Source organism: Marmota marmota, unplaced genomic scaffold (assembly GCF_001458135.2).
Source record: "Marmota marmota marmota unplaced genomic scaffold, marMar, whole genome shotgun sequence".
NCBI classification, from domain to species: Eukaryota; Metazoa; Chordata; class Mammalia; order Rodentia; family Sciuridae; genus Marmota; species Marmota marmota.
The window spans coordinates 1,992,133-2,015,516 of record NW_025999853.1 but is presented as its reverse complement, the minus strand read 5'-3'; the positions used below and the strand labels follow the sequence as shown (position 1 = coordinate 2,015,516).

The 23,384-nt window shown below is 57.7% G+C and overlaps 1 protein-coding gene and 2 long non-coding RNA genes across 5 annotated transcripts in view; 2 read left to right on the top strand and 1 right to left on the bottom strand.

The window, feature by feature from the left end:
* Positions 1-1,241: 1,241 nt before the first annotated feature.
* On the top strand, positions 1,242-3,131 carry LOC125616544. The gene is made up of 2 exons (XR_007347194.1): positions 1,242-1,497; positions 2,629-3,131. It is a non-coding gene; the product is annotated as an uncharacterized LOC125616544 (long non-coding RNA).
* A 1,589-nt stretch (positions 3,132-4,720) lies between these two features.
* Positions 4,721-23,384, bottom strand: part of Myh9 (myosin heavy chain 9) — a 75,646-nt gene continuing 56,982 nt past the window's right edge. For all 3 annotated transcript variants that reach the window (XM_048802096.1, XM_048802103.1, XM_015482763.2), the window contains 24 exons: positions 22,756-22,825; positions 22,295-22,455; positions 21,463-21,571; positions 20,575-20,706; positions 20,022-20,228; positions 19,519-19,656; positions 18,573-18,696; positions 16,701-16,872; positions 15,856-16,068; positions 15,309-15,453; positions 13,934-14,140; positions 13,671-13,775; positions 13,276-13,428; positions 12,859-13,107; positions 11,521-11,733; positions 11,216-11,428; positions 10,787-10,948; positions 9,601-9,729; positions 8,858-8,946; positions 8,660-8,783; positions 8,209-8,417; positions 7,539-7,647; positions 7,058-7,230; positions 4,721-6,099 (listed from right to left, as the gene is read on the bottom strand). In XM_048802096.1, coding sequence (XP_048658053.1) covers positions 5,982-6,099; positions 7,058-7,230; positions 7,539-7,647; positions 8,209-8,417; positions 8,660-8,783; positions 8,858-8,946; positions 9,601-9,729; positions 10,787-10,948; positions 11,216-11,428; positions 11,521-11,733; positions 12,859-13,107; positions 13,276-13,428; positions 13,671-13,775; positions 13,934-14,140; positions 15,309-15,453; positions 15,856-16,068; positions 16,701-16,872; positions 18,573-18,696; positions 19,519-19,656; positions 20,022-20,228; positions 20,575-20,706; positions 21,463-21,571; positions 22,295-22,455; positions 22,756-22,825 — 3,724 coding nt within the window. In that variant the 3' untranslated portion in view covers positions 4,721-5,981. The remainder of the gene's footprint in view (positions 6,100-7,057; positions 7,231-7,538; positions 7,648-8,208; positions 8,418-8,659; positions 8,784-8,857; positions 8,947-9,600; positions 9,730-10,786; positions 10,949-11,215; positions 11,429-11,520; positions 11,734-12,858; positions 13,108-13,275; positions 13,429-13,670; positions 13,776-13,933; positions 14,141-15,308; positions 15,454-15,855; positions 16,069-16,700; positions 16,873-18,572; positions 18,697-19,518; positions 19,657-20,021; positions 20,229-20,574; positions 20,707-21,462; positions 21,572-22,294; positions 22,456-22,755; positions 22,826-23,384) is intronic.
* LOC125616547 overlaps positions 20,590-23,384 on the top strand; it is a 25,437-nt gene continuing 22,642 nt past the window's right edge. The window contains exons 1-2 of the long non-coding RNA XR_007347201.1: positions 20,590-20,726; positions 21,427-21,429. This is a non-coding gene — a long non-coding RNA (uncharacterized LOC125616547). The remainder of the gene's footprint in view (positions 20,727-21,426; positions 21,430-23,384) is intronic.

Sequence of the window (23,384 nt, the reverse complement as noted above, 5' to 3'; positions counted from 1 at the left end):
AGGGGGCTGTGGGGGGTGGGAGGGGACACAGTCCAGGCTGTCTGAGCAGGCTGGCCTGGCCTAGTCTGGGCACTGAGTCTAGGATACCTGAAGAGGTCACTCATGGACAGGTCATGGTGTAGAGATCCCCTGGATGGCGGAGAGGCCCGGGAGAAGCCAATGTCAAAGCCACAGACGGTCACGGTCAACCCATAAGGTCTGGGCAGGAAGGCTGAGGTCAGAAAGAGCAAGAGGACTCAATGGTAGGGAGGAGACGAAGCCTCGAGGTGGTCCTTGTGAGGCAGCGAGGAGGCTCGACCGGTGAACCCACCATCAGCCCATCAACTCGACAACACACGGGCGTACTGAACCGGGCACCAGAGCCCAAGTTGCCAGGCAGGGTCCAGAGCCCAAGAACTGTAAGGATGAGACCTAGAGGTGCGCCCCCTCCTGCCTGGATCTTAGAAAGGAGACTCAGCAGCTCCTGCAATTCAGAAAATAAAGGAGGGAGTAAGAATGTCTGTGTTCTCCGTACTGAAGGGGAAAAATCCAGTTGTCATTTAAAAATTTTTATTTTACCACCATAAAATTTTTTTTTTTTTTAAAAAAGAGGATAACAAATTGGTGACAATTTCTTCTATAGTCATCAATGCAGAAATTAAGTGGCATCACTTGGGGAGAAACATAAAATGTTACCTGGTCGCTGTTTAATTTTTTTTGGGGGGGTGCAGGGATGGAACCCAAGGTCTCATGCACACGAGGCAAGTGCTCTACCACTAAGCTTCATCCCCAGTCCTAAAATTTATTCTTCAAAAAGTATAGAACAGAGCTGGGCACGGTGACGCACACCTGTAATCCCAGCAGCTTGGGAGGCTGAGGCAGGAGGATGGTGAGTTCAAAGCCAGCCTCAGTAACAGCAAGGCGCTAAGCAACTGAGACCCTGTCTCTAAATAAAATACAAAATAGGGCTGGGATGTGGCTCAGTGGTCGGGTGCCCCTGAGTTCAATCCCTGGTATTGAAAATAAAAATAAAAAATAGAATAAAATTCAGAACATATGGAACATTTTGCTTTCCATCTTCCTAGATCTATTCCCATTTAGCCATTTTAAAACCTTAATAGGAAATTTGTAGAGAATCAGATGTGACTGCGTTACTATTACTGTCCTTGATGGAGTCTGCCTGCAAACGGGATGTTCTGCCAAGTGCGCTAGGAGGGCGCTGAGAAAAATTTTATTATCTGTTCTTAACAAGAGCAGAGCTCGGCATGCTCCAGGCCAAGAGTAGATGAGCCATGAGAATCGGGTCACTTCTGATTAGAAAGTAAAACTTCTGTGTGCTGTTTAATTAGCTGAAAGACCTGATTTATTGCTGTTGGAAGGCTGCCTTCTTTGTTCACAATACTATAAAAAGATTGCTTTATGCAGTAAAGGACTTTTTTTTTTCTGCTGCTGCTTTGCTTGCTCTGCTGTGAACTACTGCAACATTTGGCGTAGATGGCAGGATCCAGCACCGAAAGGGTAAGCACCCCGGGTTAAGAAAACGAAAGGGGAACTTTCAGGATTAACAAAAAATCCAAAGGGTATCGCCCCGGGTTGAAAGGACTTTAGGGGGACTTTCGAACTAACATGGGAAACTCCCAGTCCTTAGAGGAACACTATGTGGAGTTACTACAAGGATTATTATATTCCATAGGTGTGAAAACATCTCATACGAGACTCAAGGAGTTATTTAAAATTATAGAATGTCATTGTCACTGGCTCCAGTATCAAACCAAGGTCCAGTTAAATTTAGGGGAATGGAAATTTTTTTTTTTTTTTAATTTTTGAATACTTATTTATTAGTTTTCGGCGGACACAACATCTTTGTTTGCATGTGGTGCTGAGGATCGAACCCGGGCCGCACGCACGCCAGGTGAGCGCAATACGGCTTGAGCCACATCCCAGCCCCGGGGAATGGAAATTGACCAGACCCACCACATCCCCTTTCTCTAAATCCCAGTTGACCTGCGCACAGAGCTGTGTGAGGGCAGATGTGATTTCTGTCACTCCTGTATTTTTTGAATTCCTTGGTGGTGCCTGAGCAGTCACTGATGGCCTCTGTCACCCCAAAGGCGCCAAAGCCAGAGAACAAACAAAGAAATTCTGGACTTTGGGGCTCACAGTCACGTTGTAGGTAGAAGATTTGGAATTATCTGGAAAAACAAGCAACCAGGCAGAACTGGAGAGGAGCTCTCTAACGTCACCAATGACCAATAGGGAAGGTGACAGCTCAGGGGACGCCAAGTGAGGGTGGGTGAACACTGGGGACCGCGTGGACCTGAGTGAGGCCTTCAGGACTCTGCGGACATGGTTTGAGTGTCCCCAAGGGCTCGTGTGCTGGGAGCTTGGTCCTCAGTGTTGGGAGGTGAGGGACTTCAAAAGGAGGGGCCCGGTGGGAGGGGCAGGACCAGCCCCACCTCGAACGAACTCCTGTCTCCCAAGGATCTCTCTCTCTCTCTCATGCACTACCGCTGATGTGCCCAGAGGTGACGCAGTCAGGGGCCCAGCCATAGCCTGTACCCTCCTGGTCACACTTTCAGCTTCCAAAACTGGGAGCTAAGTAAACTTCATTTCTTTATAAGTTACCCAGTCTCAAATATTTTGTTACAGTAACAGAAAACGGACTGATATAAGCAGTGAAATAAAGAAGATCATGTGTTGGGAGACCCTGCTGGGAAGAGGGGCAGCGTTAACACACCTATTGGGTTCTACCCAGGTCACATGGAAGGATGGAGCAAGGACCACTCGTACACAAGGAACTTGGGGTCAGGAGCCCCTAAGCTTTCAGAGCACCCCTGTTTCCCAGGGAGGATGGGTCAGGCAACCCTGGGACTGCCCACCTGTCGCAGGCAAAGGTGAATACTTGGTCCAGTAGAGAAATCAAGAAGCCAGGGATGAAGCCCCACCCGAGAGGGCCAGAAGATGAAGGGGGAAGAGGGCAGGAGTGCTGCTGTGGGATTGCGACACCATATTTAACATGAATAGTTGGATGGGAATACGCAATATCAGCTCTATCTCAATCACTTCAAGTATAATACTGGGACGTGTGGTGTAGAAAATATTTTGTCTCCAAGATACAATAAAGTCAAACCTTGGAAATGACTAAAATTACATTTTACAGTTTGCTTTGCAGTTGCTAACGTAGCCACACTGTCATCTTGATTCTTGCTTCCCCTGCACCCGGTGAATCAATAGGGAAGCCACAGGATCTTGCAGGAAGGACTGAGATTTGCTGGTAGGGAAGTGGTCAATGATGTCCCCCTGTGTCCATGTCCTTATCGCTGGAATCTGTGAATATGACCTGACTTGGAAATAGGTCTTTGCAGATCCTTTGAGCATCCTGGATTACTTGGTTTGGGTAGGCCCTAAATCCAGTGACAAGTGTCCTTAGACAGAGGAGAGGTGTACAGGGAGGAAGAGGAGGAGCCATATGAAGACAGAGGCAGAGTGATGGGGCCACAAGCCAAGGAATGTGTGGAGGTACCAGAAGATGCAGGAGGGATTCTCCTCCAGAGATACCACCTTGATTTTGAACTTCAGAATGAATTTTTGCTGGAACTCGCCACACTTGTGGCTCATCTGCTACAGCAGCCAAGGAAAGGAATACGTGAATAGCCAAGTGAGGTCTGGAGAGGAGAAGCAAGATGCTCAGGGCTGGAGCAAGGACCCACTCGGGGTCTTCCACACAGGAGAGGCGCAGGTTCTTGGTCCCCGGTGTGCACTGGAACCCCCTGGGGAGCTGGTCATGTCCCAGGCATTGGGCCCGGCATGAGTTTGAGACAGCAAGGATGTGCACTGTTGCTAGGCTGGGGACCCCACTGACACGAGCCAGCCTGCATCCTCTAGACGCATCCTTCATAGTCAGAATGATAAACAGCTACTACAAAGACAAGCTAGAGAGAAACGGACACCCCTCAAAAGAGTCCAAACACGTAACACTAAAGAAAACCAGGTACCAAGTGCAGCAGCACACGCCTGTGATCCCAGCAGCTGCGGAGGCTGAGGCAGGAGGATCAAGAGTTCAAAGCCAGCCTCAGCAACTTAGCAACTCAGTGAGACCCTGTCTAAATAAAATATAAACCAGGGCTGGGGATGTGGCTCAGTAGTTAAGCACCCCTAAGTTCAGTTCTTAGTACCAAAAAAGAAAAAGGAAACCCTGTGGTAGGACTGACCAGAGTCGTAATGAGACAGAAAAAATGGACTAGGGCATGGGTATAAGATTCGACCTCTGATGAAGGTCCTCCCTCGTCTCCCCTTTCCACTGGGAACCCTGACTACGCGACATGTGGGGTCCCGGCCGGCATCTAGGTCTCTGGCTGGCTCCGTGCTTTGCTCCTCTCTGTGCAGCGGCCTGTGCCTTCTTCACCCCGCGTGCGTGCGCTGGGCTTTGTCAGTGGGCACTGTTCAGTACATGCTGCATGCAAGGTGCCTCCTTCCTGAAGTCCCGCATCCCCACCCCCACAACCAAGCCACCGCCCTTCTCCCTGGCAAGAGAAAGATGACCCCACTGGGGACCCCAGTTCCCCTGGATGCACAGGCCCCTGGCCAGCATCGAGGGTGGAACAGTAAAGGGTTTCTTGGGACGCGAGCCCGAGGACTTCAAGGCTCAGAGCCCTCACAGCCCGATGGGCGCGTGTTCTCCCGAACCACGCAGCGCAGGCCCTGCAGGCCACCCGCGCTCGCAGAGGACTCCACACACGGCTCGTAGCACATGGTACTCTTTATTGTGACGCTCAGTGGCGAACATCTGTAAACCAGCTTACTGTAGTGGTGGCAGCCGTGACACATGCTAAGGCACTTTCGTTATAGAAAAGGGTGCTCCCCGAGAGTGCTGCTCACTCCATGGTGACAGCAACTCGGACCTGAATTCAGCACTTTCTAGGCATCCAGAGAGCTTCATGGTGGCGGGGTTTCTTTCCTTTCAAAAGAACGCCTCCTGCCTCAAGCGAGTCTAAATGCAGCATTTACAAACAGGAACAGGAGCAGACTCGGCAGCCAGTGTCGACCAGGGGACAGCTACTCTTCTAAACACGGTTCCCAAGGAAAGGCAGTGATAAGGACTCGGCATTTTATCATTTATTAAAAGAAGGGAAAAAGAAAACCTTTTTTTTTTTCTTTCAAAAATCTCTGCAGGTGGCTGAGTTGAAGCTGCTGAGTCAGCTACCCTCGGGCCCAGTCCTGGAGCAGGCACCCGGCCACAGAGGGCCACCAGCCCTCTCTGATCCTCTGGCTGCAAGACTTGGGATAAGTCCCTTAACCATTAAATATATTTGGTCCCCAAGAATGATGGGAGAAGCCACGGGAAGGCTGCTGGACTTCAGAGTGGCCCCGACAGCCTCGCTGTGCAGGGACAGGCTGCCCTGGCCAAGGAGGGGAGGGGGCATTGCACTTGAGACCCTTTAGAATCAGGAAGGGGGCAGTGAGCACGGTGCCGCCCAAAGGGGGTGGGAGGAACGGCGCTGCCCCCAGCATTCTGTGCCCTGCACAGAGGTGGCACTCCTGGGCCACTCGGGGGAGGTGTGAGGTTACCGCGTGTGATTGCCAACAGCAGAGAGGGAGGAGGAGGGGAGAGCTGGTGGCAGGGCAGGGGACGGGAGGGCGACACACCTCTAGGGTGTCAAGCTATCAAAACTCCTTTAGTCTGAAGAAAAATAGATTCATAGAAAATTCTAGGGCCCACCCCGGGGCCTGCCCTCACCTCACCGTCTGTGCGTGTAGGCAAGAGAGGGTGAAGACCTGTTGGTCACTTGTTCCCCGGGCCTGGGCCTGGCCCTGACTCTTTGGTATCAGATTCGAGGGTGGGAGGGGAGCTGGGGCTGCAGCAGAGGAAGCCAGCGCCCTCGACAAGGCTGGGTGGCTAGGGTCGCGGTCACAGCAGTCCTGAGGTGGGGTGCCGCGGGGTCTGGGAGGGGGAGGCGGAGTCCTCTGTCCGTCCGGCTCGGGCAGCGGGCAGGAGGAGCGGCCTACTCAGCAGGCTTGGCCTCGGCCCCGTCGGCCTTGCCATCCACCTCCTCGTCCGAGCAGTCGCCAGTGCCTTTCCGAGCCATTCGACGGGGCACAACAAACGGCAGGTCCCCACGCCTGTGGACGGAAGCAGAGGGTCAGTGGCGCCCAGTGGGGGGTGGCCTGGCATGGTGAGCACATTTCACAGGTGTCTTCAGGAGACACTGGGCACTCCCTGGGGCAGACTCAAGGAAGCAGAGGGTCCTGCAAACCACTCATGTCCCAGATATGATGACACAAAGCGCTGGCATTGACGGTTCAGGAAACAGGACAGAAGCTGCTCAGGTCACCTTCCCTGGCAGCCGCCTCCCTGCTCGAGCTTCGGTCACCCAGGCAGTGGCTGGGGGTGGCTCAGGGGCAGAACATTTGCCTGGCATGTGAGGCCCTGGGCAGCACCCTAGGACCCTCAGGCAAGACCTCTGCCCAGGGCAGGTGGCACCAAGAAACCCAGGACAACTACTCACAGGGACCCAAAGTCGGGCTTCTTTGATCAAATCAGAAAATTCAAGTGAAATACTGACAACAAAGTCCAGTCTTATTATTATGTCCCCACCCCCAACCCGCAAAAAAACAGGACCCTGTGAAAGAGGTCAACAATGAGGACCTGGGAGGGAACGATCCCCTGGGGCCAGCAGGCACCCCGAATGCCTACAGCCGCTCTGGAACTTTCCCACAGTGGCTCACTTGCAGGTAACCCCAGGAGCTAATGTGCTGGGGATGGGCCAGGGATGCAGCTCTGTGGCAGACAGTTCGCCCAGGGGCCCCGGGCTCCATCCTCAGCAAACCACCCCCCACCCGCCTTCGAGTGTGCCCCAGGTCTGGAGCTGCAGGACAGGCTGCCAAGGAACAGGTGGGCCCAGGCCCCACGGGCAGGGAGAGTCCAGGAAAGCCCGCTGCTCTGTGATGGGCAACCTCTGGGGTCTGCCACCAAGCACCCTGCTCCTGGGCTCTGTGACCAGGCTTATAAGGAGGTCACCCCCTGAACAGGCCAGCTCTGGAAGGACAGACGAGGACAGGGCGGGCCGCCTGAGCTCACCTGAGCTTGTTCTTCAGGGAGCTGACCTCGCGGTTCATGGCGTCCGCGGTCTCTGTGGCGTCCTCTAGCTCACGCTGCAGCTTCCGGCGTGAGGCGTTGGCCCTCTGGGCCTCCTCCTCGGCCTCCTCCAGCTGCCGCTTGAGCTGCTTCAGACGGGTGGACGCCTTGTCTGCCTGCAGGGAGAGGGGGCGGCCCTGGTTAGGGGCTGTGGGCAGGAGAGGGGGCGGCCCTGGTTAGGGGCTGTGGGCAGGAGAGGGGGCGGCCCTGGCGGGGGCTGTGCGCAGGGACAGGTGGCCGCCCTGGTTGGGGCTGTGGGTGGGACAAGTGACAGCCCTGGGTGGGGCTGGGGACAGGTGTAGCCCTGGCTGGAGCTGACAGGTGGCAGCCCTGGGTGGGGCTGAGGGTGGGGACAGGTGGCGGGACAGGTGGCAGCCCTGGCGGAGGCCGCGACCCACAGGCCTGGCCAGTGCCCTGCACACACCTGGTCCTTGTACTGCTCCGCGTTCCTGCGCTCGTCATCCACCTGCAGCAGCACGTCCTTCAGCTTCTTCTCTGCCCGGCGCACCTGCTTGCAGGCTGCCTGGCGCTCCCTGTGTGGCAGACACATAGCTCAGGGGGCTGGTTCCCAGGGAGTCTGGCCAGCAGCCATTTCTGGACTACCCATTTCCTGGGGCCTCGCTGGCAGGTGCCCACGGGGAGGCCTTGAGGCTAAGGTGCCAGTCTAGCAGCCTGCTCTCTGGGACAGGCTGAGATCCCAGGCTCAGGGAGGGGACACTTCTGGAAGAGCACATATGGAGCTGGGGGCTGGGCAAAGTGAGGTTTAGGGTCTGGAGAGACCCCCACCAGCTCCAAAGCAGTCTCAAACTTGCTGAGCCACAGATGGCTACACAGGGGGCCAGGACCCCGGCCTCTCCCTACTTTAGCCCTGAGACAGCCAGCAAAGCCCCCAGCTTCTGAGGTGAGCCACGGTCCAGTTCAAGTCCTCCAAGGCCTCAGCCAAACACAAGGGCCCACGTGGGCAGAAGGGCTCTGGGCTCAGAGAATGCTGGTTCCTGATGTGTCTCGGGCAGGACCCAGGCAGGGCCTGTGGCCTTTCCAGGGGGTGGACAGAAAGGCCCCCTGGCAACTTGGGCAGGGTAAGGGGCACCTACTTGGTCTCGTTGTCCAGCTGCTCCTCCAGCTGGGCGATCTTGGCCTCGAGGGCGGTGATGGAGGCCTTGTACTTGGACTTGACGGTGCCCTCCATCTCCTGCAGCTTCACCTTGAGCTCCTTGTTCTGGCGCTCCAGCTGCTGCCGCGCGTTCTCGTTCTTCTGGGCGTGGCTGCGCTCCAGGTTCAGGTCGGTGTTGATCTGGTCGATCTGCAGGAAAGAGGGAGGGCTGGTGACCTCAGGGAGGCAGGGCCTGACTGCTGGCCAGAGGAGATGGCAGCAGATCCCACCAGGCCCTAGAAACTTCCAACACCCAAGACAGACTCCACAGGGGACCTCCAGCCGCCACGACAGCTTCCCAGGAGCCAGGGGCAGTGGCGCCCAGCCTGAGCTTCTGCAGCACCGTCTGCTTCGCTGCTGGGCTTGGGACCAGCCTGGCCGCCCGTGCCCACCTGCAGGTTGGCCTTCTTCAGGCGGTCGTTGATGAGCTCCGTGTTGCCCTGCTCCTCCTCCAGCTCCTCCTCCAGCTGGGCGATGCGCGCCTCCAGCCGCCGCTTCTCCTCCAGCGCCAGTGCTCTGGGGGGGCAGGGGAGGTGAGAGGCCGCGGCTGGGAGACCCTCCGGGCCCACCTCTCACGCCCCGGGGCTCACCCTTTGCCGCTGCTGTTGGCGATCTCATCGGCCAGCTCGTCCCGCTCCTGCTGGGCCTGACGCTTGGCGCGCTCGGCAGCTGCCAATTCCTGCCACGAGGACCAGGTGTGACCGGGGCTGCTGGGCCTCATCCCAGCCGGCCACACACCTGAGGCACCCCCATTCACACAGCCCTTCCTCTCCCTTGAGCCCCTTAGCTCACAGGCTAATTCCTCCCTCTGCGGTCACAGCTTGAACACCACATGTTTACAAAACCCCTCTATCTAAGGTGCTAGGAATCAAGCCAGGGGCCATGGATATAAACGAGAAATACCCAGGGACAGATCAGACCCGAGACCAGGCAGGCTGAGGCACAGGTGTGAGTCACGCTGGTGTTGAGGGCTCCGCACACCAGGTCTAGGGGGACAGTTTGACCCTAGCAGACTTCCAAGCAGGATGTGCCTGAACTGGGCAGGAACGTCTCGCAGGAGCCCCTCAAGGCCTGGGGATGCTTTCACGATGGGTTGCCTGGTGTCCCACAAGGCAGCAGGGGACACTCGGGCCCCTCATACCCACAGTCACCATTTCTCTGAGCGTGTGCATGTTAATCACACCAGGGGCCTGGCCACGTGAAGAGGTCCTGGAGGGACTCCTGCAGGACTGGCTGCCCGCTCCCTCCTGGGGGTTGCCATGTGCTGCTGGCCCTCCCCGCCGACCCCAGCTGGCGGGTGAAGCCCTGGGCTGTCCCCTGCAGCCTGACTCACCTCCTGCAGCTGAATCATCTCCGCCTCCATGCTCTTGAGCTTCTTCTCGTTCTCCTTGGCCTGCGCCAGGATCTCCTCGCGGGAGGCCCGAGTGTCCTCCAGCTCCCGCATGCAGTCTTTCATCTGGGCCTGGTGGGGAGGAGAGATGAGCACTGCCCGCGCCCGCCTGTTTTGCCCCAATGCTCCCCACAGGGGCACCTTGCCAACAGGGACGACAGCTGTCACCTGATGCCGTGTTGAACCCACTGGGGCGGAACAGTCTCCCCTCTGACCTCGTTCCCATGGTCAGGGTTCACAGAGCACATGGCACTCTCCAGGGGCAACGGGCCCAGTCCCGCTCCCTCTACAACTTCCTCTTAACTTGGGCAGGTGCTCATGGCGCTACCCCACATGCTGACCTGTGGTCAGCACCCAGGCTGTCTGGCTACCAGGCATAAGGCAGGCGCCTCCTGTCACCCTCCTGCCTTCTGATTCCACTCTACCTGTCGAATAGTCTTTTATCCCTTTGCAGATGAATCCCACACTGGGGTTCCCTGAGCACCGAGCCAGACTATGCCAGCTAAAGATGCCACCAGCAGTCCTGTACCTGTCCCCACTACCTTGGCCATAAGTACCTTGGCACAGGACCCAAGGCCTTGTGCATGGTAGGAAAGCACTCTACAATGGAGCTCTCTAATCTTTACCCTCTTTAGTTTCTCAGGCTGGCCTGGAACCTGTGATCCTCCCGCCTCAGCCTCCCAAGTAGCTGGGATTACAGGTGCGTGTCGTGGCGCCTGGCTTTGAGACACTTGTTGCGGGCACACTGGGCACGCTGGGCCCACAGAACAGCTGCGAACGTGATGTTCTTTCATTATCGAGAGATGAGACCCTCCTGAGCACATGTCGGTGCTCTGGGCTGCAGCCCTCTGTCCTTCAGGCCAAGCCAGTACCTGTTTCTTCTGGACACCTGCACTGGTACCTCCCTTCCCTAACTCTTCAGTGCAGCCAGGTTTGAACTTGTCTGCTTTTCTGTCGAAGATACTCAAGGTCACCCATCTTACTGAGAAGGTGCCTTTAGCTTAGGGTTTCTGCACTCCTCTGGACCCAAGGGTCCACGGGGTGGGCCACGACATCACATCCTTGTTCAGAGAGAAGGTGATGAGTCCCAGGCTTCCCCGGTCTTGCCCCCTGCCCCGCCCAGCCTCACCTGCAGCTTCCGCAGCTGCTTGATGGCCTCCTCCCGGTTCTTGTTGGCCGTATCGATGTGCGCCTCCAGGTCTTTCAGGTCCATTTCCAGTTTCTTCCGAGCGGCCACTGCCATCGAGCGCTGCTTCCTCTCGTCCTCCAGCTCTGCCTCCATCTCCCGCACCTGAGGAACGCTGGCAGCTCAAAAGACCGGGCCACACCCGGACCCCAGGCCCGCTGAGCCCGACCGGCTCCGACCAATCCTGTGGGGTCTGTGGGGCCTCCTGGGCCAAGGGGGGCTACTGACCATCCAACTGTAACAGAGTGAGCCAGTGAGCCCTGGGCGGAGGACGGTCCAGGAACCTCAGCCCAGGTGGAGCAAGGGGAGGGAGGGCCTGCTGGGAATCGGGATGGCCCCGGAGTGTCTGCGGACGAGGGGCGCCTGACGCACCTGCCTGACCAGCTGCTTCTTCTTTTCCTCACTCTGCTCGTCGCGGCCCAGCAGGTCCCGCTCAAACTGGGCCTTCATGGCCTGCAGGTTCACCTCCAGCCGCAGCTTGGCGTCTTCAGTGGCCTGCAGCTCGTCCTCCAGCTCCTCCAGCTGGGTCTTCATCTCCTCCACCTGCTGCTCCAGGGCCCGCTTGGACTTCTCCAGCTCATGGACCTGGCCCCGAGAGCGAGGTCAGGCCGGATGCACGGGCAGGAGCTGTGCCCGCCTGCCGCCCACCCGAGACCCTGCCGAGGTGCGGTGCTCACACTTTTGCCCACGTCGTCCTTGGAGCTCATGAGGTCCTCCATCTCTGTGCGGAACTGCTTGTTGAGCCGCTCCAGCTCCGCCTTCTGCTCCATGGCCTCTTCCAGTGCCCGCGCCAGGGACAGAGCCTTTGTCTCCTTCTCGCGGGCCTCGGCCTCGGCTCGGTCTCGCTCCTCTGCGTACTTGGCTGAGACAGTCTTCTCCTCAGCCAGGAGCTGGGAAAGAGGTGGGCATCGTGAGGCCAGAGCCGTGGACCACTGTGGGCACAGGCAGGCCACGGACCCAGGACCAGCAGGCCTGAGGCTGCCACCTGAGAACTGGCTGACCCAAGGATGACAGGCACAGGGTGTCCTTGTGGCCAGAGGAGAGCAGAGATTCCTCTACCTCCGTGTTTGGATCTGTTTAACTCATCACTCAATAGTAACACGGGTGCCCTTCTGGGAGAACCCTCAGGAACCATCCGTGCCCCTGAATCTGGAAGACCTTTGGCTCTGAGACGACCGGCTGGCTTCTGTCTCGAAGAGAATGGGAACCTGGCCTCCGCCAAGGACGCTCTCTACCCCCTGGTGTCCATTCTCTGCAGGGGCCCACCCCACTGTCTGACCGCCCCCTTCCCCGCGCCCTCTGCCCCAGTCTGCACTGGCTCCCTGTGCTGGGACCGTTTCCACAAGGGCCAGAGAGCACACTCGTTCCTGGCCGGCCAGACCACGTGCAAATGAAGGAGCCCAGCTGTGTTCAAGGAAACGTCTCCCACCCGTGTGGGGGGCTGGGTTTGGCTGTGGTGTGCTGCCCCCAACTTATCCACCCTGTGACTCTACTCGGCCCCTGTACTCCAGTCTCTGGAGGCTGCTTCCGATCGTTCTGAATGAGTACTAGACCGGAACGTGTAACTAAAGCATTTTAAACAGTGGGTAAGACCAGCTCATCTTAGAAAGTTTAAAAAATATTGGGGCTGGGGATGTGGCTCAAGTGGTAACGCGCTCGCCTGGCATGCGCGGGGCGCTGGGTTTGATCCTCAGCACCACATAAAAATAAAATAAAGATGTTGTGTCCACTGAAATATAAATATTAAAAAGTTCTCTCTCTTTAAAAAAAAAAAAAAATTGAAACCAAAAGCAAACCAACAAACAATGAAGGAAAAGATGCTCCTAACCCTGTCGCGGAGGAACCCCAACTGCTTGCTTTGTCCCCAGGCCCCTCGGCAAGCTGGAGACCGAGGAGCCCTGGGCGCCTGTGCCCTCCTGGCCTCCCCCAGGCTCTGCTGATTCCACCACGGCCCTGGCCACGGGCTGTGGTGCTGGGAAGAGGGACGAGGAGGGCCCCGGGCTGAGGCCGCACACCTGGTCAAACTTCTTCTGCTTCTTCTCCAGGTTGGACACGCTCTGCCGCTGGTGGTCCAGGTCCACCAGCAGGTCGTCCAGCTCCTGCTGTAGGCGCGTCTTGGTCTTCTCCAGCTTGTCGTAGGCGGCCACCTTCTCCTCATGCCGCTGGCTCAGTCCCTCCAGGTCCTTCTGGAGTTTCCGCTTGGCTTCCTCGGCCGTCTCCAGGCACCCCACGCCGTCCTCCATCTTCTTCTTCATGTCAGTCACCTGGGCAGGGCAGAGAGTCGGGAGACCCCAAGATGTCACCTGTTAGGACACGCCCCTCCCTGGGGCACCTGGAGGCCGGCCTGCTGTGCCACAGGAGGGAACCTGGGGTCAACTTCCCTCCTTCACGGGGGGTGAGAAAAACGGAGTCTCTGTGGAGGGGCAGCGCACCTGGGCGTGGAGGGTGGCGATCTGCTTCTCCAGGGTGCGCCGGGCCTCCTCCTCCTCCTCCAGCTGCTCCTTGAGGGAGCTCTTCTCGTCCTCCACCTGCTTCAGCTTGGTGCTCAGGCCCAGCTTCTGCCGGTTCTCCTCCTGCAGAAGCTCCTACTCCCAGGACAAAGATGGGGTGCTCAGGAGACGCCGGACTCGCGCACCACAGCCCCAGTGCGGGGGAGGACCAGCCCTCCTGATTTGGGGGACAGCCACATAAAGCCCAGGTGGGAGCTGGGCAGACCCGCAGATGGAGGACTGGGTGATCGGGTGAACTCTGAGATGAAGGCCCAGAGGCCCGCGCTAAGGCCACGTGGGCATGGGATCCGGCTCCTGGTTCCCGACGCTGTCCTTACCTGAGTGTCTTGCAGCTGGGACTCCAGGGCGGAGAAGTCCTTGGTGAGCTTGCTGGACTTGCTATCTGACTGGTTGAGAAGACCGGTCACATTGTCCAGCTCAACCTACACAGGAAGACAGGGGCAAGACGGTGAGCCCAGCCACACCTGCTCTGGCAGAACCGGCCTGTGTCTCGGGTCACACCAGAGGCCCCGCTGAGCGCAGGAGGGAGACTGCGGGGAGCGCCCTGTGGGTCCGGGCCGGGGTCCAGCAGAAGCCTCACCTGCAGCTTGGTGACCTTGTCAGCCAGCTCCGTGCGCACACGCTCGCCCTCGTTGAACTTGACCTGCAGCTCCTGTAGCTGGGCCTCCACCTTTTTGCGCCTGTGCTCCGAGTCCCCCTTGCCCTGCTGCAGGGCCTTCACCTCATTGGCCAGCTCCCCCCGCTCGCTCTCCAGGGTCTGCTTCGCCTTCTCAAGGGTGGCCTTCACCTGCGGGAGGAGGAACGGTGCAAATGGCATCTGTGCCCCAGCATCTTCTGGCCTTTCTAACCTCACTGAAGAGCCGCTCTAGGCCCAGAAGGTGTTGCCTTTCCAGCAAAAATGATGGCCGCCAGCAAGAGCCCCGACTCAGAAGGCCCAGACCCTGGGTCCTCTTCTCTCAGGGGGAGTGAGGTGTGTTCTCATCTCCAAGGACCTTGGCTCTCAATCTCTAAAATAATCCTGCCCAGCTGCCCTCCCTGGGAGGAAGAAATATTTAATTTTTTGGTACCAGGGATTGAACCCAGGAGTGCTTAACCACTGAGCCACATTCCTGGCCCTTTTTATAATTTGTTTAGAAACAGGGTCTTGATCAGTTGCCTAGGGCCTCACTAATTGCTGAGGCTGGCTTGGAACTTGTGATCCTCCTGCCTCTGCCTCCTGAGCAGCTGGGATCACAGGCGTGTGATGCTGGGCCAGCGGGAGGGTGTATTTTAGGGTAAGATGTCATTGCCGATGCTGAGATTCTCGCAATGCTTACGACACAACGAGGGAAACTGTAATTTAATGTTTCGACTTCCAATAAAACCCTCCTGAAATTTGATGTTCAAAGTAATAATGTAATGTTCTTTCTCAAAATACAAAAGTGGAATTAACAAAATAAATGCAAAAACTCCATTCTAGACAGCAAGTTCAAGGCTAAATGGGCCCCTGAGTGAGTGCAAAGGCTGCTGAGCGAAACCTGAGAGAATAAGGATCCACCTCAGGCCAGGTGGAGCCAAGGGAGACAGGCAGACCAGGTGTGTTGGGGTAAGTACTCGTAAGAGCCTTGGCCTCTCCAGGGCTGCCTGCCACCATCCCGGGGCCAGGAAGCCAGCTGCATGGCCACCATCCGGTTTCCCAGTCAGTGTCAGCTGACCATTCGTGGATGCTCAAGAGAGCACCCCAGGCGGAAAAGGGACCACTAAGGCTCTGACCCTCGGTTTGGGTGGCTCTGACTTCCCTTTCTGGTCAGGCAGATGTTGAACAGGACAGGCCTATCCTCTGCCCAGGTCCCTTTAGCAGCTGGAGGCTGGCTTCAGGCCCGGGCAGTCTGGTGCCAGAACTGTTCCTCTCTATAGGCCTGGTTTAGAGACGGCCAGGGTCACCCCCGGAAGCAGCCTGGCCTGGGGAGACGCACCCTCTTCGTCTGCTCCAGCTGCTCTGCCAGCTCCTCCACAGCCTGGGAGTGCTTCTGCCTCATCTCCTGGATCTGAGCCTCGTGGGTCTTGGCCTCCTCCTCGAGGGTCTTCTTCAGGATGTTCACCTCCTGCTCACGTTTGGACCTGTGCAGAGAAATGCCCTCAGAGTGGAGCTCAAGGGCCCTGCTGCCCTGGGCTCTTCCCCAAGCAGGGAGGATGGCCAACACACAGCTATTCCAAGAAGCTCGCCTGCCACCCTTCCCCTCCTTGGCCTCCGTTCTGTAGCCAGGCTCAGACACTCTGTGGAGGCTTCTGTACCTTTTCAACCTAGGGCCCACCCTTGTTTCACCCCAAATCTTGAGTCCAGTTCTTCAACAGTTCTTAAAGCAGAGAAGTTGCTGAGGCACTATCCATGCCCACACCTTCCCTGCACCTGAGGCCACTGTGTGTGCAGAGGCCTGGATTCCACCCCTTCAGGACAAGGCCTCCCTTACTCCACAGCCCTTCCCCGTCCTCCATGACCTGCCAGTCTTCCCCATGGAGCACCTGAGTTCCTGCTGGGCAGCTGTGGAATCCAGAGTGTCCTCCAACTCTGTTTTCAGTGCTTCCAGCTCTTCCCCAAGATCCCGTTTCTGCTTCTCAGCTTTATTTCTAGAAGCACGCTCAGATTCCAAGTCTTCCTGGAGTTCAGAAATCTGAGATTCCAGCTCCCGAATCTTCTTTAGGGCCATATTCTTCTGTGCAGCTTCTTCTTCCACTCTGTCAAAGAGACCAATAACATCAGTAAGAGGCCAGTTTCACCCTCAAGGAACAGGGTTTGTAAAAGAGCTGTGTGGGGGGGCGGGTGCAGCCAAAGCTGTATCTGGTAGTCATAATCATGGCCCTCAGGCTCATTCTCAGCCAATCAACAGCTGAGGCATCTTCTCAGAAGATTCAAGAACAAAGCACTTGGAAAACTGGAAAACAAAGGATTTCATTTTCCAAATTTAAGAATCACAACTTTAAGAAAAATCAAAAGTTCAATGAAAAAATGTGAATGTACTAATGACTTTAGATGATTAAGTTCACCGAGGTAACAAAGGTACCATTCTGGTAGAGGGGGATACGTGGGAAGTCTCTATCTTCTGCTCAATGTGCTATGAATCTATAAATAGTGTAATTTCTTTTTTAAAGAGGGAGGACGACTTGAGGTGGGCAACAAGGGTTTTAGATGACTCTTTTTTGATGTTAGAAACAAAAGACAAAGCTGCCCTCTTAGGAATAAGAGTGGCAAGTGATCTGCACAAACCGGCTCTTCTAGGATGACAGCAGAGCATGCGTGCAGCTGGCCGATGCACGGTGACAGGCCAGGAGCCACCACCAGGTGCTGACACCGGCAGCCCGGGCCTCACCTGGCCAGGGCGGCCTGCAGCTCCTCCTCCTTCTTAGCCAGCTGCATCTTGAGCTCTGCGACCTGCGCCTGCAGCTCGGCAATCTGGTCACTGAGGTCTGTGGAGTCTCCCTCCAGCTTGCGGCGCGTCTTCTCCAGCTCCTGCCGCTGCTTCTCCTCCCTGCGGAGGCGCTCTGCCAAGGGAGGGCGTGAGGTGAGGGGTGAGGCTCAGGGCCGCGGGCTTTCTGTCTGCTCCTCGTTACTTATATAACGTACTGGACATCTACTCTAGGACAAAGTTAAGGTCCAGAGGGTGGCCATACACACCCTCACACCCAGCTCTTGGACAGAGAGCAGGACACTGCGGGAGCTGCCAAGGCCCGAGACTCAGTCCACCTGCACCCAAATTTGCATTGGCCCTTCCCTGGTCTCCCTCGATGGCTGTGCCACATTCTGCAGGAACGTGAACTCACACAAAGGATTTGGAAAAGCAGTCGGGTTCAGTCTGGCTTTACGACTCCTTTGTGACGCCACCTGGGTAATTAACCGTGCTGTATCCAGCACTGATAACAAAGATGGGAAGACACCCTACGCCACGAGGCTGCCGAGACTCAAATCCAGCCTTGTGAGCACCAGCAAAGGGTCAGCAGTGGTTCTTCCTAGACTTGCCTTCGGCACTCGAGCTGGTGCTCTGGAGACAGCATAGTAGGCCTCCCAGGGTCTGTTCATTCGGGCCTGTCCCCTTGTACATGCATATCCCAGGGCACATGGCCACGGGCAGCACAAGGCCACGGGCAGCTTCGCTAGGTAATGGTTGCTCATGCTCAAAGCCATCTACCACTTACATTTCCACGCACCGTGCCTGGATCCTGACTGGTCTACATCTTGGTTAATACCTGCTAGTGGCAAACTGTCATACTGGCTGCCCCCAGACCCCTCCCAGGTGAAGGAGGGCATCTGTGGGAGAAGTGCTGTCTGCATAGGGAAGTGCTCTCTTGCCCACTGGCCCAACTCACCTCATCCTGTGCTGAGCACGGCCAGGCAGGGTGGTACTGCCAAGCTGGGGAAGCACTCCCAGCACTCAGCCTGCATGGTTTGTCCCCCGCGTCACCAGATCTGAGCTGGGAACGGTCTGGACACCCAAACCCCCAGCAGTCCACTTTTCTTAAAGGGCAGGGGCAGGGCTCTTCAGAAGTCCAGTCCTCCTCCTGCCTCATATCAAGCAATGACCTCGGCCAGGCATGGTGGCCCACGCCTATAATCCCAGGGAGGCTGAGGCAGGAGGATCACAAGTCCTAGGCCCGCCCAGTCAACTTAGTGAGACCTTGCCTCAACATAAAATTAAAAATGGGCTGGGGACATAGCACAGCACTGAAGCACTTGCTAGCACACGTGAGGCCCTGCGTTCAATCCCCAGTACCACAAAAAATAAAAAGACAAGCTGTGATCTCCAGTGATATCTGTCTAGCACTTCACAGCACATGTGTCTGTGTGAACATAAGGCCCTCTCAGTGTCCTCCATGCAGGTAAGAGAAGCTAAAGCCCACCCAGATTAACAGGTGTGAGGTGACACAGCTTGTAGGTGACAGAGTTGGTCAGTTCTAGAGTCCAACCCAGACCCCTTGTGGGGCGTCTTAAGAGCTTCTGAAAACACGTTTCCAACAATGCAGTGACCCCAAGGTTTACCCTGAAGACTCCTCACAGTCCCATCCAGCCACAGGGACCCTGAGCCCACATTCCCATGGGGACCAGACATTCTGCAGAGCCTGTGGCCTGGGGCTGCACTGAGGCCAAGCTCATCACAAGCCGTGCTGCCCTGGTGCCTGCCCTGGTGCCCGCCCTGGTGCCCGCCTTGGTGCCCGGTGCACAGGCAGGCCCTGCCCCGCGGCCTCACCTTCCAAGTCGGTGATCATGGCCTCGTGCTTGTTTTTGAGCTTGGCCAGGCTCTTGGATTTCTCCTCCTCTTCCATGAGGTTGGTGGTGAATTCAGCTATTCTGTCTTCCAGAAGCTTCTTCTCCTGTGGGGAGGGCGTCGGGTTAGGGTCGGCTGAGCATAGGCACCCAGCTCCCCAGGGGGCCCAGAAGCCCAGGACGGAAGGGCGAGGCAGGGCCCGCTGAACTTCATCCACGTCCCAGATCACAGGATGGCTCTGAAAAGTCACTGGCTGCCCCAGAAGGGCTGCATAAGCTTCCTTAGGGCCTGTACACGTGGGTGCCATGCCTGGATGGTCTCTCAGGCCCAGGTGAGAAGGGCTTCTAGGTGTGGCTGGAGCTGGGGGGACAAGTGGCCCTGTCCCTCTAGGGAAGCTCTGTGGTGCTGTCCACGCCACCTTCTCTGAGCCCCCAGAGTGCGCAAGGCTGGTCTCCTCACCTTGTGCTTTGTGGGGCTCTCCTGGGGTCCTACTCTCCGTAAGGTCCCCCAATATCTTCCACTTCACCTCCCCACCCCTGGGGACCAGGGTGGCCTCCTGGCCCTGTCCTGTCTTCTCTAACCTGCTCCTCAGATTTATCCGTTCACTGGGCTGCTGTTGACAGGGACCAGCTGCTGCCTCAGAACTGGTTAGGGGAGAAGCACCCCACGCCTCCACAGCAAGGAAGGCACCCCAATCCCGACAGGGACTGACACGTGCGCTGACACCCAGAGGTCCAGCCCTTGACTCTTGGGTCTGAAAAGCAGCTAACCTTTCCCCAAGCCCCAGTCTCCATGCACCAATTCCTTTAAACATGGCCCTGGCACCCAGAGGTGAGGGGCACCCAGGGAGAAGCCGCTGAGCCATGTGCTGGAGGGCAGCTCTGCAGGTGCCGGCTCGCCCTGCAGTCCACAGCCGCCCGGGGCCCACCTTGGCCAGTTTGCAGTTCTGGTCCTCCATGATGATCTGGTCTTCCTCCAGCTTCTTCAGCTTGGCCTCTGTGGTCACCTTCTCCAGCTGCAGCTTCTGCCGGGCACTCTCCTCCTCCTCCAGCTGCTCCTCGAGTTCCTGTTGGGCAGGAGGGGCCGTGAGAAGGTATGGCAGCTGCGGGGAGGTGGCCAGGCCCCGTTCCCGCCAGGAGCCAGGGGTGTGGATGGGCTTCCCTGGGCCAGCTCTGTGCCGGGCAGCAGGCAGAGGCCGAGCTGAGGACCCTGCTCCCCAGGCAGGTGGAGCGAGGACAGACGGGAGGAACTCGGGGGTCTCTGAGCCTTCGAAGCTCGGCCTGGGAAGCCTGTGGCAGGAACCACCACCCCAAGGAGGAAGTCCCTGTAGGGCCGCCCACGGGGACAGAGTGACAGTCGAGTTCACGAGCCCCCGGGTGCCGCTGCTCCTCCAGAGCTGCCCGCCCTGCCCTCCCCGGGGCGGCGGCGCACCTGGATGTTCTGCTGCATCTTCTTCTTCTCGGCCTGCAGGTGCTGGCAGCGCTCCTCCTCCTCCTCCACCCGGGCCTCCAGGTCGTGGCAGATCTCCTCCAGTTCCTGCTTCTTGGCCGTCAGCCGGGCCCGGAGCTCCTCCGCCTCGGCACACAGCTCTGTTTCTGCCTGCAGCTGCTCCTGCAGCTGCAGCTTCTCTGCCATGAGCTGCACAGAGCACACGACAATGTAAGCTCCTCCGCCACCTCAGGTGACATGGTCTAGAAAGTGCTGCCGCTCCCTGCCACCCCTCTGGCTTGCCCCTTCGCCTCAGCTGCTCCCCGGTGAGCTTCAAACCAAGGTCCAGAGGGATCAGGGCAAGGGGTGAGGGGGTGGAACTGGGGCTCGAACCCACCATTCATGACTTCCACCCTCCCATGGGCAGCCTCTCCCTGGAGGAGGTGTCTGCAGACACCAGCCACTGATTTTCTGCCAGGCAGCCTACCTAGAGGCGGCCAGCAGGTGGCAGCACTGGAAGGGTCCGCACTCTGGGAGGGTCCTTGCCCACACCTACCTGAGACTGCAGGGTCTCCATCTCCGTGAGCCTGTTCTCTGCAGCCAGCTGCTTCTCCCGCACCTTCACCAGCTCCTCCTCCTTGGCCATCATCTCCTCCTCCTGCCGGCTCACCTGCAGCAGTGGCTTGACCTAGAAGACAAGGAAGTGAAGTCAGCCTTGGCTGGAAGATGCCCACCTGCCAGCAGTCACAGGCTCCAGGGAAACCATCCCTAGCCACACACGAAGATGACCACGGCAGCACTGCTGATGGCAGCGGAATACAGGAATAGGGGGAAGGTCCGCGGTTGGAAAAGTAGGTAAAGCACACATCCTCCAGGGAGCAGGAAACGGACTTCTACACGCTGACACTGAGAGATCCTAAACAGAAAGTGTAAAATACAAACTTCCTACGAGTCAAACCTCAGCCACGTAAGAATGCAGGGACTGAGAAAGAGCAGGAACAGACCCGAGACACCTACTGCTGGTCGGGGGTGAAGAGGCCACAGGTGGACTGTTAGCTCCCACAAAATACACACTATGAACAAAAGCAGCCTGAACAACAAGCGGACTGTAAAGGGCTGGGGAGGGCCATCGGACGGGAGCAAGGCAGCTAAGCCACCACTGGGCTTCTCAAGAGGGCGCTGACGGGCCCTGGCAACGTGGGCCTTGAGACCTCAGGAGCCCACCTGGCTGTGGCCATCCACACCAGACAAATGCTATGGTCACATGCCGGGCCCCACAGGACAGGACCACCTGGGCTCATGTTGCAGGCACAGGGCAGCTGAGGGCAAGGCTCACTCTGGGGACAGTGACTGCCACACAGAGGTGGCACTAGGCCTACTTGTCCCTCTGCTGCTGGCAGCCGGGGAGCACGTGGCGGGTGAGGGAAGCCTTTCCAGCACCCACCTTGGTGAAGAGCCGCCACCACTGCCAGTTCCGCAGCTTGAGGTAGGCAGCACAGTTCCTCTGCAGGACCTTCATGGCCGTCAGCTGCTGCTGCCGCTTGGCAAAAGCCCTGTGGGGCAAGGGACGTGGTCAGTGCCTTGGGGTCGGGAACAGCAGATACAACCTAGGTCCTGACCCACCAGACCCCAGCCCTCACCAAGGCACTCAGTGTGAAGGCCGCCGGGAACCAGCCACCAACCCCATTCAGTAGGAAGCCTAGCAGGACCCTGATCACAGAGCCCAACGTGCCCAGGAGACTGACACCTGCTGCCACCCTGCTGGCCTCAAAGTCTGAGCATTGGTTGGGTGGGGGAGAATGTTTTGCAAAGCTGGGGTGTCAGGTGTTGGCCAGAGGCTCGGGGGATAACCAGGACACCATTTGTCCCAACACCACAAACTCGGATCCAGGTCCTAGAGCAAGGACCCAGGGGCTTGGGGATCAGCGTGCAGCATGGGAGCCCGGCCTCCCTTAGGAATGCTCCTGACTCAAGGAGAGCACAGGGCTCCTTGGGGACGTGCAGCCCCTGGGTATTGTCCTCACAGAGCAGTGGGACAGGCAAATCCAAGCACACGGTCCCCTTCTTGCCACTGGTACCTCTAATAGGAAAGTAGATTAGATTGATTTCTAATCCTTGGACTCGAGGAAGGGCAGAAGAGCGAGCCTGTGGGCCTTCCCTGGCAGACTCTGGCTGGCGCTGGGTGCCTTGAAGCATGGCTGGCCAAGCACCCCCAGCTGGCCAGCAACAGGAGGCCACGGCAGAGTATGACGTAGGGCAGGCATGTCAGCACTCACTTCCTGGCCAGGTAACCCCTGCAGCAGGCCTGGAAGCCTATGATGACATCAGTGATCTTCAAGTCCCGCTCCTCCTCTAGGTGGGCCAGCACGCCGGCCCGGAAGAACACTTTGCTCTGGCCGATGCGGTACAGATTGCTGTCGAGCTCCAGGGCTTTGATCTGAACAGGAGGAGAGCAGAGTGCTGAGGCCGCGCTACACTGGGCTTTAAGATCAGAGCAGACACGAGCAAGAAAGCAGGAGGTGGTCCCCAAGAGGATGGACGCTACCCGTCCTGGTACCAAACACCAGTCCCCATCACCCAAATGCTGAGAGGCTGCTGCTCAGGGCACCCAGCAGAATCACAACCAGCACGGACGATCCAACATGGCATCAACTGGTGGAAGGGCCGTCATCCAACAGGATGGGCACAGGCCAGGAGCCAGAGGCCCGTGCTCCGGAGGGACAGCAGCTGGACTCACCATGAGCACACACGCCTGCTTCCCGTCCATGAAGCCCTTGGGGATGGAGTTTGGCGTCAGGATCTCATACCTGAGGAAGGAAAGAGAAGCCTGGTGATTCCACCTCTCGCTTCCATTCTGCAAGGCCCGGCATCATGCGGGATGCTGGGATCACCCGCAGTGGAGCAGACACACAACTCCTCACAGGTTCTCCTAAGCAGGAAGGCACCTGGCAACTCCCACCCTGCCCTTTCCTTTGGCTGAGGGGCACAGGAAGGCTGGGTGCTTTCTGGAAGGTGACTGGAACCTCCCGCTGCACTGTTTCTACCCTCCAGGGGGCGCTGTAGCCCGACCCTGCTCGTTGCCCATTGTCTTGTGTCTGGGACCCCGGGACAGCCATCTTCCCTGGGAAGCTGCAGGACTGTACAAGGAGCCCAGGGCTGCATGGAGGCAGCCACTGACACCCAATAACCATCAGGCAAAAAGGACAGTACTCCAACGTCTGCACATCCGGCAAGGAGCCGCGGTGTTCTATGACTTCCATCTTCGTAAAGCTCCTCTGTGCCCATCTGTCTGGCTGACACTAAAAATTTCTTTCATGGTTTCTCTACCCGCAGCAAACAGCACCAGGCCCGCGCAGTGGCGGGGGG